General features: G+C 39.9%; 1 protein-coding gene across 2 annotated transcripts; it reads right to left on the bottom strand.

The window, feature by feature from the left end:
• Positions 1-8869: 8869 nt before the first annotated feature.
• Positions 8870-16263, bottom strand: C14H5orf15 (chromosome 14 C5orf15 homolog). 2 transcript variants are annotated; one of them, XM_062587645.1, is made up of 4 exons: positions 16142-16263; positions 12114-12700; positions 11303-11388; positions 10265-10349 (listed from the first exon to the last, which is right to left on the bottom strand). In XM_062587645.1, the coding sequence occupies exons 1-4, from the start codon at positions 16251-16253 to the stop codon at positions 10277-10279; spliced, it is 858 nt and encodes a 285-aa protein (XP_062443629.1). In that variant the 5' UTR covers positions 16254-16263; the 3' UTR covers positions 10265-10276. The 2 variants fall into 2 exon arrangements, with proteins under 2 accessions (XP_062443630.1, XP_062443629.1); XM_062587646.1 differs by lacking the exon at positions 11303-11388 and having other exon boundaries at positions 8870-10349.
• Positions 16264-16546: the final 283 nt, after the last annotated feature.

Below are 16546 nucleotides of genomic sequence, written 5' to 3'. Positions count from 1 at the left end.
AAGCATCTGCTTGGAATTCACTCTAGAGAGGGATTAAAATAGCAGTCAACGTGCCAAGAAACTAGACAGAAAGATGTAGACTAATTTAATCTTGCTATGTTCACTGCAGCAATGCCATCCTGCAATATTCACTTACATTTCAGTTCTACCATTTGAACTTAGCCTATCTTCGGTTATTTATTAGTACCCCAGCTAGACCATCTAGGACCTTTGGTAGGAGCATTAGTCATTACCATTATTAATCTTAGTAACTGTGAAGCTTTACAAGACCTTACTATGAGAAAGAAACAATAGATCACTACTGCATGCATCATTGTGGCACCACTCTGATATTTAACAGAAATCGGAGAGGCCTAAGGAAGCCGCAGCACTTTTAATAAGTGAAAAAGCATTCAGTTCAGCCCAAAACTTCTGAAGGTATTTAGTTTATGCAAAGTACATTCAGATATTTAACACATGCACAAAAATAATCATGAGTTGCCATCCAATATCACTCCCATGCTACTGTCATACCACCACTGCTTAAATGACTTGTTAGCTCCAAACTGTTCAGAAGAGTTTCACTGGCATATTTTAATGGGAAGCCATCTCGTCTGCAGATATTTCCAACTACAGAACCTGCATTGGAGGACTGGCATGTTTTAAAGTAAGAGAGTGGGAAGTCAACCAGGAGGTGTGGTGAGTGCCATAAGGGCCATTTTCCTCTTACTCCTATAGTTCTGACTAACCTTTGTTAAGAAATCAATCACCTTAATCTTTGGAAAGAAGGCATTTTAATGATTGCATCAACTTAGTGGGCGTTTTAAGTTTTACAATCAACTTTATTTTTTGCATACAGCTTGAAGAATAGTATCAAGGACTGACACACCTTGAAGATGCATTGGAGTCCTTCAAGCATTAACAAAACTCTCCTTTGAACACTCAATATTTGGAATTGCAATCAGTGTTCAGAGAAATTAATTGGGGCTGTAAACATGAAGAAAGAGTTTCTAATACAGGGCTTGCTTTAGACATTCTGGGGTTTGCCTGGCTTCTGAGGGCAAGATATGAGAGACCCTTACCTGCTCTTATTTGTTATATATTGAATTTACAGGGCATCTGCACATATTCTAAAGTCCCAAGAAGGGCTCTTATGGTCTTTGACAGCTCAAATGGCTACACAGTATGTCTAACCTTTAACAAGAAAGTACACAGATACACAGGTGTGTTAACAAAGATGTAAAATTCCCACAGTGATGGTCTCTGGTCTGTGCTCATTCTAGGCAATGGACACTGCATTTATTTTAGAACTGAGAGAAAAGGAAGAACTGAATTGGAGATTATCTGAGAGCAAGCAGAAGCAGACTGAAGAACTTTTATGCCTCTCTGAAATGGAGGAAGGTTTTCCTTCCCCATCTCAGTCTCCCTTGCCTCCTCAGCAAGCGTTCTTGCCCAGCGGTACAACTCCACAGGCTGTAGCAACGTCCATACAATGAATGAACACCTGTGTGTACTCGAAAGGAGAAATGGCTCAGCAAGTACTTAGACAAGCAAACTCTTTACAAATATAATATTACCACTCTTCAGACATGAAGTCCAACAAAGAAATGGGTATTAGCAATATGAATGTAATTAATCTATTAACTAGCGTTTTGGTGACAACTTTCTAAATCTGTATTTGCTCAAGCACATAGCAATCATTTGTATATTGCACTGGAAAAGGCTAGATGCTGTCAGGTAAAATTCATCATATTATAATCCCATAATTAGCAGCATTTTTTTCTTTGTATCTATTTCTCTGTTACCATGCAGTAACACCTAGAGAGATTGGTGTCTTTGTTTTTCAGTGTTTTCCTCTTGCACAATAGAAACATATGCTGGGTTGTGGAAGCAGATTTGTTTTCCCAAGGGTTAAGGAAGATACCTGTGATTTTGAAGTTGGGGGTTATTTTGTTGAGCAGCACAAGAGTGAAGAAAATTTTTATTTATATAAACCTATTATAACAGCTCAGACAGATTTAATGTATCAGCACTCATGATATTAGAGTCCCAAATTTTTCAGGAGAAAAATACAGGCCTGTGTAACTCAGTGTAAGAAGAGCAAGCCCACCACATTCAAGGTGTGCTGAGATCATCTCATAAGCGCCGAGCAGTGAACTGGCTGCTGCACACATGCAGATCTGTGACATCTACAGATATCAGTGGGACACCCTGGAAAAACACCCCAATTCCTCATTTTATCTAACCCATTTCCAAATAGGGGGAAAAAAAAGGCCCTAGATAACTCCAGATGGACAGTAGCCCTACAGGATACCACAAAGTACTAGAATGTCCCAGCTTTATTGTATCGCAGTGGCTCTGCACAACAGGCACGAAAAGGCGGCATTACAGAGAGCAAGTCGTATTCCCCAGCTGTAGGTGGTAGCGAGCTGCAGCTGCACGCAGTGGCACAAGGAGAGGGCACGGGGATGCCTTCTGAGGAAGGATGGAAAATCTCCATTTCCCAAGGTCTTTAAACAAGAGATTGGTTGAGCCGCTCACAGCTCGCAGCAGCAGTGCCGCCGGGGCAGAGCCAGGCGCCCGCGCCCGCCCTGGGCTCCGCGGTCCCCACGTAGCGCCGGGCGCCGCAGCCAGCCAGCTGCGGGCTGGCGTGCAAATCCGAGCATTCACTGCTTCAGCAGGAGGAATATCACAGGAATAAAACCGTCACGGAGGGACCGTTGCCAACACAGCCAGTCCCCAGCCCAGCAGGGCCTCGAACGCACCCAGCTTTCCCTTCCCTGCCGGCCCTCGCACCCGCTGCCTCCTCGCTGACGGCACACCGGCACGAGCTCGGCACGCACGCGTGCCATCAAAGCCGATCGAACCCGACAAGCAGGCGTTGCAATGCAGGACAGAGACTCCGCTCCTCGTTTCCTAAGCAAACAACAGAAATCAAAGGCATGTGCTTCACGGGATCACATCGCGTGTCTCGCAACGTCAGCGTGGGTCTGGAGGGATCGCAGGGCTCGTTTTCACACCGACTCTGCAGCTCTCCAGCTTTCCGCGGGCGGGAGGACCACGCTGTACAGCGTGGGCACACTACCCCCTGCTGGATGCTTCTCAGGTGAGAGGGACAACAGAAGAAGCCCGGAAAGGGAACTGTTATTTTAACATCTCAGCTGGTGAGTATTTTTCTTTTGGCTATTACTTTAGAGCAAACTTGTCCTCTTGGTGGCAGTTTCCCAGCATCAGCAAAGTAAGCGTGATTGCCAGTTAAAAATACCCTTTTCTGTCTCATTGCTGAACTCTTCCTGTAACATGACTTTCACTTAGTGTTTTATCTCCTGCCCCACCAACGGGGTGCCAGGATGGGAGCAGATAACACTCTGGCAAAGTGCCACGGAAGACGGGAATATCTGATTATTCTCACCACAGAGACCACCTCGCTCCCAGCAGAGCAAGCTCATCCATCCTGTACCGCTGAAACGTGAAGGGGCTAGCTTACTGCTTCCCTGCAGCGGGGAGATCAAAAAGCTCCCCAGTCCTTTGTCCCTGGCTTTCTTCTAAAAATACCCACAAGCTCCTTCTCCAAATCAGTCTACATAAGAGTGCAGAAAGACTCGTCTTGTTTCTGAGGCTCAGCTGACGAACATGTGAGTTGACAGTGCACTGAAGATGAACTTGCCCTTCCTAGGTCTTATGGAACCACAGAATGCCATTTCCAGAGAACATTTCCAGGATTATGCTTTCATCACTGACATGGTGCAAGAAGCATCTGTCTTCCAGACATCAGCCAACACAGGAAGGAGAATTTTTTAGATGTTGAAAGCACTTTGCATAAAGAACTACTTGATGTTCCTTGACCCAGCATACCCTAGTGACTGCAGCACAGGAACACCCACCTCTGGTACAAATTCATGTGGACACTTAACAAAACTAAGAATAAGCGTGTGTTTGTCTGACCAGAGTCACCGGGGCTCACTGTGATGCAGGGAACTCTTGTACAAAGGTACAAAGGTACTTTTGAAAGTTTTATTCACTGTCCCTCACTTGCAGAGGGGGAACAGACAGCACAACTATTTTCCCCTCTGACAAACCACAAACTGATGTCCACTAATCGTGATAAGCCACCATACGACACTGGAAGATGAAAGGCCATGGTGCTGAAGAAAATGCAGTATAATCCACACCTTTGCAGAGTTAGCTGACAATGAACATCAGCTTTGTGAAATGAAGAATCACTGCCCTAATTCATGTAATCTGTATTTAAAATAATAGTTCAGCCTCCTCAGTACATCTGTGAATCTGAACTTAAGCTCTTAACTGGCCTCCTTAAATAGTTAATCACAAACATTTCAAAACTCTTTACAGACTCATACAAAGTAAAATGATTAGATCTGGTTTCATTTAATCCAAAATAAATAAAACCAGGAGTGCACCTCAATAAGTGTAACATGACCTTGGCATTTTCATTTTAATAAAGACACAAAATTGCCAAGATAAGTGATTTTCATAATTTAACAAGGCAATAGACCTTGTAATTAAAAATAAGTTTAAGGAGGCTGCTAAATGATTATGATAATGATTCAAGGACCAATTATAAAAGAGATCTCCCTTTTTGTTTTCTAATTAAATATATTGGCAAGAGTGAAGCTAAGCTCTGATATTAACCATTTTTGTTAAAATAAGGACATTTATATACTCTGTATCAGGAAAGTTCAGCAGAAAAAGAGTACCATGGGCTCCTCCTTAAAGAGCATTCAATTTTAAAAGGAAAAGCTTAAGAATTATGTTATTACTTCTGCTGCTTTGTGGTGGCTAGAATATATGGCCTCCAAGATTACTGCTCTATCAGCCTTACACGAGGATTTAGCACTCCCATAAAGCCACTCAGCCTTACGGGAGTGCTAACCACAGCTTCAGGTCAGGTTTGGGACTGGGAGGCTGAGCAGGCTGCACAGCCCCACGAGTGCTCTGACACTGAGGACCATCTGCCACCACATTACGACACCCCTCGGCCTCCTCGGAGAGGCCGCCAGGGATTTCCCTCCCAACACACTCTACAAAACCAAAACCAAACCCCTCAAACCTCAGGTCAGCCTGGCCTTTCAGCAGTAAAATCCAGACTATGCTGGAACTGCAGGGACTGGTAGCTCATCTAAGCTCCAGTGTAAAATGCTCATTTCAGGGATGGCTTTATGAGATAGCTCAATAATGGTTTTAGTTTTATGAGAAGCCAAATTAACAGTTTGCTGCTATTGAAAGGGGAATGTTCCCATGGCTCTGTCCTAAATGCTCCCACTGCTTAACTTGAGCCAGCTCTAACCGCACAGTAAATCAATTTGGTGCACCAAAATCAACTCAGGAAGAAAAAGAATAATAAAATCCAAAGGATTATTTTGCCAGGTTAGTAATCGTAATCTGCTCACCTTCTAGAGCACAGTGCCTGGCGTGGCTGGAAGCAGGACCAGGACGAGGGTGAGACAGGAGAGGTAAAGCATGAGCTGCCTCCCTTGGCGTCAATGCTCACTCAGTAACACAGTCGCCCTATTATCATTGTAATAACGTGCATTAGAGCTATAGAAATGTCTCTTTTCCCTTTCTAATATTTTTGCAGCGTTTAAATTAAGAGCTACTACATTTTTCGTCTCTGCATTGCAAATGAATTTCCCATAACTCAAACCACCCTGCTCAGATAAACCTTTCCCTTTTCACCCTGTATACAGCTGAGCAGCAGCCAAGGACAGTTCACTTAGCTGAATAATATGCACTGGTACTAAATGAAAATTAAACCATAAATATTTTAGAATACCTGATTTCCTGGATAGTAAAAGTGAAATGTATCATTTGTTTAAACTATCCTATTCATTATTTCTTTCCTCATTTCATAAAAATCAAATCACTAACGAGAACCTACATAAATAGAGCTTCAACTTTCATCTTGAGAAGTTTAATCAGAAAGCTCTTCAGGAATATTTTATTCCTTTTATCAGAATATTGATGGAAGTCATAATTCACCTTAATGGGAGAAAGTTTCCTTTCTTCAGTAAAGAAATTCATCAAGACATTTCTTGTTGGTAAGACCTGACATAAATTTGCTTGCTTTTTCCTCTACTATTTGATCTCAGCACTTCATGAATTTTTGATTGCCTGCTCTTAGTTTTCCACAAGCAAATTTAATTAAAGGATTTTAAGAACAGTAGTTCAATCCTAATTACCTCATCAGCAAATGGCTCTTTTATTACACAATGGGTGACATATGCCCCACTCTTCAGGTACTGGTGTAATCCTTACAAAATTGGATCATATGAAACCTTTCCTTCTTTATTGGCGCTATTAAGAAACAGCATATCAAACCACCCAACTCAATTGGGTAAGGTAATTTCCCTGTTAAGGCAACAATCCAAAGGCTATTGCAAAATAAACATTTCAGTCTGGTGCCTTTTTTTCACAATACCAAGAGGAGAGAACGGTACAAAGGTGCACCGAAGAAGCATTTCAGCATAGATACTCTCCTGGGTCAAAGTGATAGCATCACTATTTTCTAACTTTTTCTGGTATCACATCACTACAAGTTAAAGTGAGCAAGTACTGGTATGAATATTGACTACTCTTCAACCCTGGATTCCCCACATTTGAGGGACAAGATGGCAGGACTCCATCAGCAACAACCTGATTATTTAGTGTTCGCTCCCTCAGGACACAAATAACCAGTGTTAACTGGTACTACACCCTCTACGTTAAGGTGGCATTATTACCTGAATGCTGGAGAGAACCAGTAGCAAGCAAATTTTTAAAAAAGTGATATTCCACAAACGTTATCATTTAAAATTAATTTGCTTAGATGCATCTGTGAACAAGGGCTAACTTCCTCCTACTTTCTCAGGACAAAACAGTCACAGGCTTGAAAGCCTATCTCTTGGGGCAACTTGCTACAGTTACTGTCAACTTTATGGAGCAAGATTCACCTCAAGTATTTAAAATAAATTAGCATTCTAAAAGTGAATAACTGTAGAGAATTATGAAAATGAGACTCACTGACATATATTGTTTAAAGAATTTCATATTTGAAATGCATGTTAATTTCCTGTGACTTTAAAAACATGCAGATAACCTTCCCCTATGTACCACTGGTAGAGAGCCCTATTAAAAATATATTTGTATAAATAGTTAAAAGATGAAAACTTTCTCTTTTGAGATACAGGATGTACACAACAGCCAGAATGCTGCGCAAGCAAAGAGTAGTTGTTTGTAAATACTTTGAGTGAAACAGTCTAGCAGTCGCATTCTGGTATAAAAACACATACTTGCAAGCCATGATTTCACAATCTCAAAAATCGGTCATCCATCTCAAAAGATATCATGACTGATATGACTATCAAGAGGAAAAGGTTCAAGATAGAAATTTCTATTCTAAGGCTACCTCATGCAAGAGGATTTTCAGAGAAGACAGCTAAATAGACATTTCAGAAGAGAATTTATTAACATTCACAGTACAGTCAAAGCAAGTTTTACTCCATTAGGCCTAAGTAGTGTTAGGTGCAACTGATGAATACGAAGACTGTGGGACAAGTATTGTCACAGCAGAATTAAAACATAAGATCATTTTAAAATGTGATAACCACAAAACAAACTCCAAAGTACTTTTAATAACTGAGCTGATACTAGTCCTTAGACAGATATCCCTGAAAACACAGAGAAAGCAATCCTATTACTAGTTTAACAGTGTGTATTCTTCCTCCCTCAAAAAGTTACGGTGTTTTAAAAGAATGAGTTTGTTGAAAATACCAGTTCAAGAGCTGGAAGGCTAATGAATTTCTCTCTCTATGGGTCTTTGCAGGGAGGGAGGAGGGAGGACAGCTGGAGGGAAAACAAGATTCTTTGCCAATACATTAACATAGTCTTAAATAGGGCATTGTTAATAGTTCAGAAAGCCTGGAAGAAAAACATTTAGAATGGTTTGATTCAGCAAACCACACCACGTTTCAAGAGCCTGGGAAGACGTCCAAGACAGAACAAGGCAACACATTTATGAACTCCAGAAATCAACAAAATATGCCTCATTTCTATTAGCTTCAGAGTAAATTTACTACTTGTTTTTAAATAGTATGCTACCTATTAGGGTCAGGAAGCTGAAAATGATGATCTAATTCCCTGAATGGCATGAAGAGAAAATAGCAGTCAAGGTAAAAAAATTAACTTGGATTTTACTGTATTTCTATGCCATCAGGAACTTTGATATTTCAGGTCAGTGTAAGGCCTGCCATACCAAGCTGAAAGGAACAACAAATGTTTTGCAAATTGTGAACACACTATTATCTAATGCCAAAAAAATATATATTTATAAATGGTATTTAAAAAGCAACTACTGAACTTTAAGTGGGAATACATTTGTTAGCCCTCTTCTCTCCAATTCCAAAATTTCTAAAGGAGCTTTGCAAGGTAATCTTACCCTTTGGAGCTTGACCAAAGCAATGTTATGCTTTAGCACAGGTGCTCAATCACCTCCATGAGAAAAAGCTGTACTAAGTTTTCAAAAAATTACTATGTGCCGCTAATTATACAACTTACATAAATATCTTCTAAAGATCTTTTAAATTTTTTACAGCTTAAAAGACTTCAGGCAGGTTTTGCTATCTACCCTATATATCACTTAAGAGAGGCAAAAAACACAAATTGCATACATCCTCTGCACAGGATGAATTTCATCAGTAATGGAAAACATAGTTTTGAATAGTTTGTTCAATCCCAAGCAGAAGTTCTTTATGGTAATGTACTACATAAAATCATTGAAATAGTTGAGATAAAAAAAACACAAGCTTATTATTGCCATTTATTTTAAAAAACCTTATTCAAAACATTAAGTGATACAAGTCCAAATATAATAAAAATTACTGCAAGAAAACAGTTTTGGTATATTTTGTTTGTGCTTTACTTTCTTATGGTTATGAAAAGAAAGCATTTAACAGTAGGATTTAGAAGTTTTAGTGCTTCATCAATAAGATATCATGCCTTCAAACTCTTCATGCCAACAGCTATAAAGTTCTGATTTCTTTCAAAGTGTTATATAATTACTTGAATACCAAGTCATTAATTATGGTTCTGATCCACCACTATTTACATATTTATCAGTTTTGAAAACTAAATCAGAAACAGAATGTATAGAAAACTAAAGAGATTTTACATTTTACAATTCATGAAAACATAAATAATGAAAGTACAAAAGACAACGTAAAAAAAAAACAACGTACCAGTAACTTGCTTTACAGTCATGTGTAAATATTTGTCAAAAATGAAAGTGCGCTATCCATAGACTGACAGCCCCACACATCATTACTTTTATCTGCCTGTTACCTAGGTCAGAATACCAACAAAATATATTGTTCTTATATTCTCAGGCCTCTCCTATTCATAATGTACCAAACAATATAACTGTGTGTCCCAACTGTCTTAAAAATCAAGGGAAAGCTTTGATGTACCAAAAGCCCGTCAACTATCTATATTTTACTAAAATTATATCACGAGGCTTATTTTCCATTCAGTAATTAAAGATAATGAAATAGTCATAAATATAATTAAAGAAAAAGGCGGACAGTCAAGAAGCTGCAATACCTTCTCATACTTCTTCAGCATTCTACAGAAATATATGGTGTATAACTTCTGAAATAAAAATAATCATGTTTGAAACACTTTAAATGATTTACTGCAAGAACACACGTAGAAATTATGAAGTTGTCATGCTAGCTATTTTTCCTAAGATAGGATCAAGCTAGGCAAGGAAAAAAAAAGAAAAAACATGAAAGTTTTGCAGCACCAGGATTTAAGCATGGAAAAAAACTAATTATTTTTCAAATTGTAATACAGTAGGATTTATGAGCCATACAAGTAATTAGCAAAGAGATCATTAATTTGATTCAGCGATGCCAAACCTTAATTATTAGGCCTAGGATATTTTATGCTTATTTTTTGCATTACCTCTACTAAGACTGCTCCAGACAGAAGGGAAGATCCTTAACGAATGGAAAGGGCACTAATTATTAAATCCTGTAACTGTATAGCTGATTTAAAACCTAACCAAAGTAGCAAACAGATGTATCATGCCTTTGATCTTGCATGAGATTTAATCTCAAAAATACCCAGGTCAGAGAAAGTACCCCTCATTTCAGTACAAGCGGCATATTTAGAATACCTGAATATCATTACATGACTAGGCAGGCAAAGACTGAGAAGTTCAGCAGACTCAAATCACAGTGCTTTCAAAATACATAATCATTGGTTATCTTCAGAGAAGGCATTGCCTCATTAACATTTTGATCTAAACGATGATATTCCACTGTTCTAGAGCACAGGCCATCCCGCCATCTTCGGCTCTGGACCAATAAGAAGATCTGTAAGAAAACACAGTTACCTTGTTTAAGGATATGAAGAAAGATTTTGGTTTCGACAGCTAGTTTAACAGCTGTATTCATAATCACAGTTCCATCCAGTGACCTTGGAAATGGCATACTGTTACCATAAAACATGGCATGAATAGTCAGCCGTTTCCACATTGCTCTTGCCAGCAAGTCATTTACTGGCAACTTTGACTGCAGTTTTGGCAAAAACACAGCATCCCACCCATAATTCTTTTAGTATGGATACGTATGCAGCTTCAGATGTACTCCATGCACGGGCTATTAAAATTACACCCAACTTGGTGACATTTGTTAGTTTATTCATCTTACCTATTCTGGCATTTCATTATTGTTAATACTACTTATATTACTCGTGGTGAAACAAAGGCAAAAAAAAAGCAGCAACAGTGCTATTTGATAAACATTTCTGCATATAACTTAGTGCCCCCTTCAGCAATAGCAGTAGGGCACCTACAGAGGATATGTGATAAATCAAGCACTGAAGCGATCAGATTTAAGAATGTCTGTTATCTTCACTTTGTTTAGCATTATTTCTTATCTACATCGTATTTGGAATTCAATTTACAGCACAATATAGCTGTACTGGCAAAAGGGTAAAACAGATAAGTAAGCAAGCACAGGGAGAAGAAAAGGAGAAGAACTTAAGCTAGTTTGACTGCTGCCTCACATAAATACATGCCAATGTATATACTTACAGCACTAGGGTATTTTCTGCTCACAAAATTATTTTTAAGTGCTGAAGAGTAACAGCAACAAATCACTTTTCCATTACCCAGATAACATTCGAAACATTATTTCACTTATGTAGGAAAGGCAGGGCAAGATTTTTATCATTTATTCAGATTTATCTCAAAGTTACTTTTGAAAATTTAACTCAGGCACTCTAGAATGTTTTCCCTAAAAACACTTAGATGCACACAATTTACACATTACTGTACTGTAAAGCAGAAGTATTTCTTTTTAGCTGTGTTCTTTCTGGATTCCCCAGAATCCTGGACCAAGTCAGTGTTCTCTACAAGGATAAAAAGAAACAATGAAGCTTCTCAAATCTAAGAACTAACCTAAGATTTAATTGCTAATTTGTCTGTGTATGCCACTGCGGTAGCAATATATTTTGAAAAAAAAAACAATTAATCAGGCAACTTTTGAGATACAGAGAATTAGTTCATATTGAAGAAACATTTACCTGAAACCACTAATAAGCTGGGGCCTGTCTGTGAAAAACTGGAAACAAAGTGCTATTTCCTCCAAATTCACAGTTAAGCCCTAGGAATATCTATGATATGGAGATCACCTTGAAGCAAGTCTATCTTACAGGTATTATCATACTATATCAAGAACATTTTCACATTATTTGAGATGAACTCTTTCTTCCTTGCTGTTTACAATCCTGGGTAGAACCAAAATAAGTAATCAACTTTACATGACTTCACTCAGGTCTTATTTCTGGAAGTCACATCATACACTGTCAGTGCACATCAGTAAACTGATTGTTTGCCAATTTTATCATTTAATTTTCAAATTTGAAGTGTTTGAATCAAATTCATTTTCATCATACAATAAAAGTGACATTAATGATCACAACAAAATTTTTTTAAGTAGTCATTCTCCAAAGTAAGTAAGGCGCAAGTTTTATTTGCCAAAGTTATGTTCCTCTTATAAAAACACTTACAATATCCAAGCAATTTTATTTTAAACATTAAAGCAATCTCTCTTAACTTTTAACAGTACACCTACCTTCCTCTTGTTGTGATAGGTGATATAAACAACAGCTACTAAGAAGGCAACTATAACCAGATGAAAAAAAAAATGGCTGTCTTCTTCCAAATCTGTGACAGTAGCATCTTTTATCTTCTCCTCATGGGACTGAACCTCCTCATTATAATTACCAATGGTGTCAGAATCCTCATCTTCTGGCATGTCTAGGAGATCTGGGCTATATCTGGAATTCGATGTCATTTCATAAGGACCATAGTCATCTCCATCAGACTCCAGAGTTTCTTTTATTATGGGTGGAGAACTATTTAGTGTGTCTTTCAAATCTGTTAGTAGATCCTCTTCCTCAATTCTAGTGTCTTCAGAAGCATCAACATCCATTTGAGATACAGGACTAACAGTCACCGCATGAGAGAGAACATTGAGCAAAGAATCACCTTTTGCTGTAGATGGTTTTACTGCAGTCACAGAAGTGATTCTAGCTGTTGTTGGAGACACCTCTTTTCTTGTTGGTGTTATACTGTGCAAGTCGTCTATTACGTTTTGAAGTGTTTCATTCTCATTTCTAGCAGAAATATTTTTCTGAAGCACCTCCACTTTTGTAGACTCTGAGAAAGGGATTAAAACCATTAAATATTAAACACAAGACACTACCTTCTCTTGCAATACTTCAATTATAAATGAAAGTGATCATACAGTATGTACTTTACAGCCAAGAAATCATACAGTGATGGACTAGGCATATTTCATACTGCAAACTCTTTTAGAATTCTTAAGCAGAACTGTACTTCTGCAGTTTCAAAAAGAACTCTTTAGCAGGACCGACATTCACGTTTGGAAGTACCTGCTTACCAGACCAGTATGCCTCAAAAATTTAGCATGTCTACTTTCCAGACTTAGGACTTCAGAGACACATTTCCCAGCCTCTGTATTTATGACGCCTTTTAGGTTCAAACTTAATTAGTATTTTGTCCATCATCACATGCTTTCTCCCAAAGATTTTGCTGAGGTCACTAAAATTTTTCCTGCAGTTAGGAAAGCTTTAAAATCTTTCTCCCTTTTGGCATATTCTGCCAAAAGAAAATGAGAACATACTACAACCTCTCCTTCAGTCAGGGCATAGGGTCCCAGCACCTCTTTTCCCAAGCATTTGATTTCATTTAACTTGTAGAAACAGAATGAAATTTCCAACCTTCAACTAAACAGACTCAAACTACTGAGCCACAGGTTAAAAGAACAACATCAGAAAAGAACTCTATGACTGCATACACTTGTATAGGAAAGGCTTTTGTCTACAGTAAGTCACTATAATGAAGAAAGTCAGTAAGCATCTGTCCAATGCTAGGGTTGCTTTAGGAAACTACATAAAAAGCAAGGAGAACACTGAAACCACAGGCAGGACCCAGTATGCCCTCTTTTCTACCCAAAAGTGGGGGAAAAAGTGCAGAGAGAGTTTATTAGTAGTACACACTTTCACAGCACTTCATTGTTAAGATTCAAAACAGGAGGCACTTTAAAAATGAAAAACACATTTTAAATTTCCAGTAGGTATCATAATTTTAATAGTAGAATCATATTTCCCTTGTATTTTTTGGCATGTTAAGGTTTTTTTTTTTTTTTTAAGGAAAAAAGGAGGACAACACTTCATAGAGTGCTCCTAAGGAGCTCCATGGCTCACTGAAAGGTTACAGATTCTAGAAATGAAACATTCAACCAACTCCTTGTGTCAAGTTACTCATAAGTAAAATATTATACAGATGATACTGAATCATGTTATTCATGAAACATGTATATTTACAGAGGATCAGTTACAACAGACTTCTCCTTGTTTATATGGTATACTTTTATGGTATGAAATAGACTTTAACCAATTGTATAACAGAAAAGACCTAGCTAATCCCAGTGAGCTAATCCCACGACATTTCTCTAAATCTGATGTTCCAGGAATGCATAAATAATCTGAAGCAATACTATTTTTTAAAAATAAGGAAACTACCACTTCAATTACCACTTTAAACCACCATATTTCACACTGTTGTAGCATTAGAAATTCGGGAGAAGACAAATCTTATTCTACAAATAGGATCTAAGTATTTGGGGGATTACCAAAGCACCTATCAAACATCCAAAATTACAGTTCAGTCATCAAGTCCATGAATGGCCAATTTCTACTTGCTAGCACTGACTGCAATGCCTACTTAAAAGGAAGAGCCTTAATGCAGGAAGTTAACCTCTTAAGAGTTCTTCCAAAGCATAATGACCATACCTAAAGAAACAGAATTTGGAGGCTCCACAGGCTCGTTTACCAGAAAGCAAACAACAAATTGGAAACTGCTGTAAATCTTGCTTGGACAGCTAGTAATAGCAACACCTGCTCTGGAATAGTAGCCAAGTATCAAATTGATCCAGATGCCTCTTTTTCTGTGAGTGCTACACATGTACATTTATGAGCATTTGAAAAGAAGCTCTTGTAATGAAAATGTAAAGCAACCTTAGATCAGCGAGTAAAGTATATTTTTCATGTAATCCATACAAGTATCTTTTCAGGAAACACAGAAGTACACATTTTAACCTGAAAGTTTTAAAAGGACGCATGCTTAAATGTTAAGGGATTCACAGCCTATGCTGCAGCTTCAATTCCACCCACATACTTGGTCATCTAACCTTTAGGAAAAACAGTGACTAGTTTTTCCAACATCAAAGACGCTAGAAGTTTTTAAGTTAATTCACTATGATTTCTTTCCTCAATTTAAAAACTTTCCAGAAGCATGAATATATGCTGAATTAATTCACAAGGAGTTATTACAATCAACCCTCCTCTCAAAGAACTAGAAATTTCAATAATTTCTGAACTCCTAGTTATTCTGATAGACAAGCACCTTTTCCAAAAGCTATTTCTTTCATGGAAAAATAGGCAAGTCAGGAAATCAGGTTCTTAAGCATTTTTCATTCAGGTGTTCACTGAAAAGGAAGAAAGGGAGCAAATCAAACAAAAATCCTTTCCACCTTTTACATAAAAATCACCTGATAACAACTACCTAATAACATCTACATATCTCTCAATTGTGATATTTCAGATTCTACACTTAATCACATCCAGCTGGCTCTTTAGAATGATACTTCTATTAGGAAAAAAATATATGCTTTTAAAAAGCAGTCCAGTAAAACAATGAACATGACTTTGTTCCCTATACATACAGTGATCACATAGTGATGGGAAAAATGATTTCCTCTTATCCCCAAAAGAAAGAAGTTTTGACTTTTCATTATAACAGCTGCAGAAAGTTTAGCAACTAAACCAAAACTGATTTACGGTATCTTCTCAAAACTTTTTGGCATTATACCTGGAAGCTATACTGTTCACAGTTACACAATACTGCCAGGTAACGTAAGACAGTAGTGCCTGAACTCCAGAGATGCCTCAACTTAAACAGATTTTAATGTTTATTCACAGTGACAGAAGAACTAAGAACATGGTGTTCTTTATAAACATTATATGACAAAACTATCCTCTAGGAAAACTTGGTTTTTAGAAAACAAAGCCATTCCACAACTTTGGAAACTAGAAGTTCTTAGTTCACTCTACAGATTTCTGCTCCGCATCCTGGATCTCTCCTTCCACTACTCTCCACGCAAGTCCCCAGGCGAGGCCAGCACGAATGGAACCGGCTGGACCTGTTCACGCCCTGACAGCACAGACCGACGAGCAAGCAAGGAGCTTCTCCTCGCAACAGGTTAAGCGCTCCCTTCGCTTCTAATTTCTCTCTCTCCACTGCCCACCCACCCACCGACCGGCAGCTCCGGCCCCGGCCCGGCCCCGGCGGGGCCTACCCAGCCGGTACCCCAAACCACACGCGGCCGGAGCACCGCGAAGCGGCTTCCCCGCGCCCGAGCCCGCCGCCCAGAGCCCCTTCGAGGCCGGCGAGGGCTCCGGAGCGCTGGAAAGAGTCAAAAAAAACACCGGCGGGGGGAGGCGGCTCGGCGGCGGCGGCGCCTCGACGCGCCCTCGGGCCCTGCCGCCTCGCCGCGCCTCACCCCGCCGCGCTCACCGCGGGCCGCCTCGCCGTGCTCCGCCAGGGCCCAGCCGCAGAGCAGCAGCAGGCAGAGAGCGCGGGCCGCCGCCGCCGCCACTACCGCGCTCCTCTCGCTGGCGGCCGCCATGTTCGCGGGCTGCCCCTACCGACGTGGCGATGGCACCGCCCCCCGGCGTCGCGCTGCCCGCGCGCATGCGCGAGAGGGGCCGGAGGGGGGCGGCGGGCGGGAACTGCGCGTGCGCGGGAAGCTCCGACGGGCCGCTGCGCACGCGCAAAAGCGTGCCGTGCTCCGGCACGACCGTTGGGGCGGGGCGGGGCGGGGCGGGGCGGGGCGGGGCGGGGCGGGGCGGGGCGGGGCAGGGCACGACACGACCGTTGGGGCAGGGCGGGGCACGACGCGACCGTTGGGGCAGGGCGGGG

Source organism: Rhea pennata, chromosome 14 (assembly GCF_028389875.1).
Source record: "Rhea pennata isolate bPtePen1 chromosome 14, bPtePen1.pri, whole genome shotgun sequence".
In the NCBI taxonomy this organism is placed as follows: domain Eukaryota; kingdom Metazoa; phylum Chordata; class Aves; order Rheiformes; family Rheidae; genus Rhea; species Rhea pennata.
This window is presented reverse-complemented; position numbering and strand designations above follow the sequence as displayed.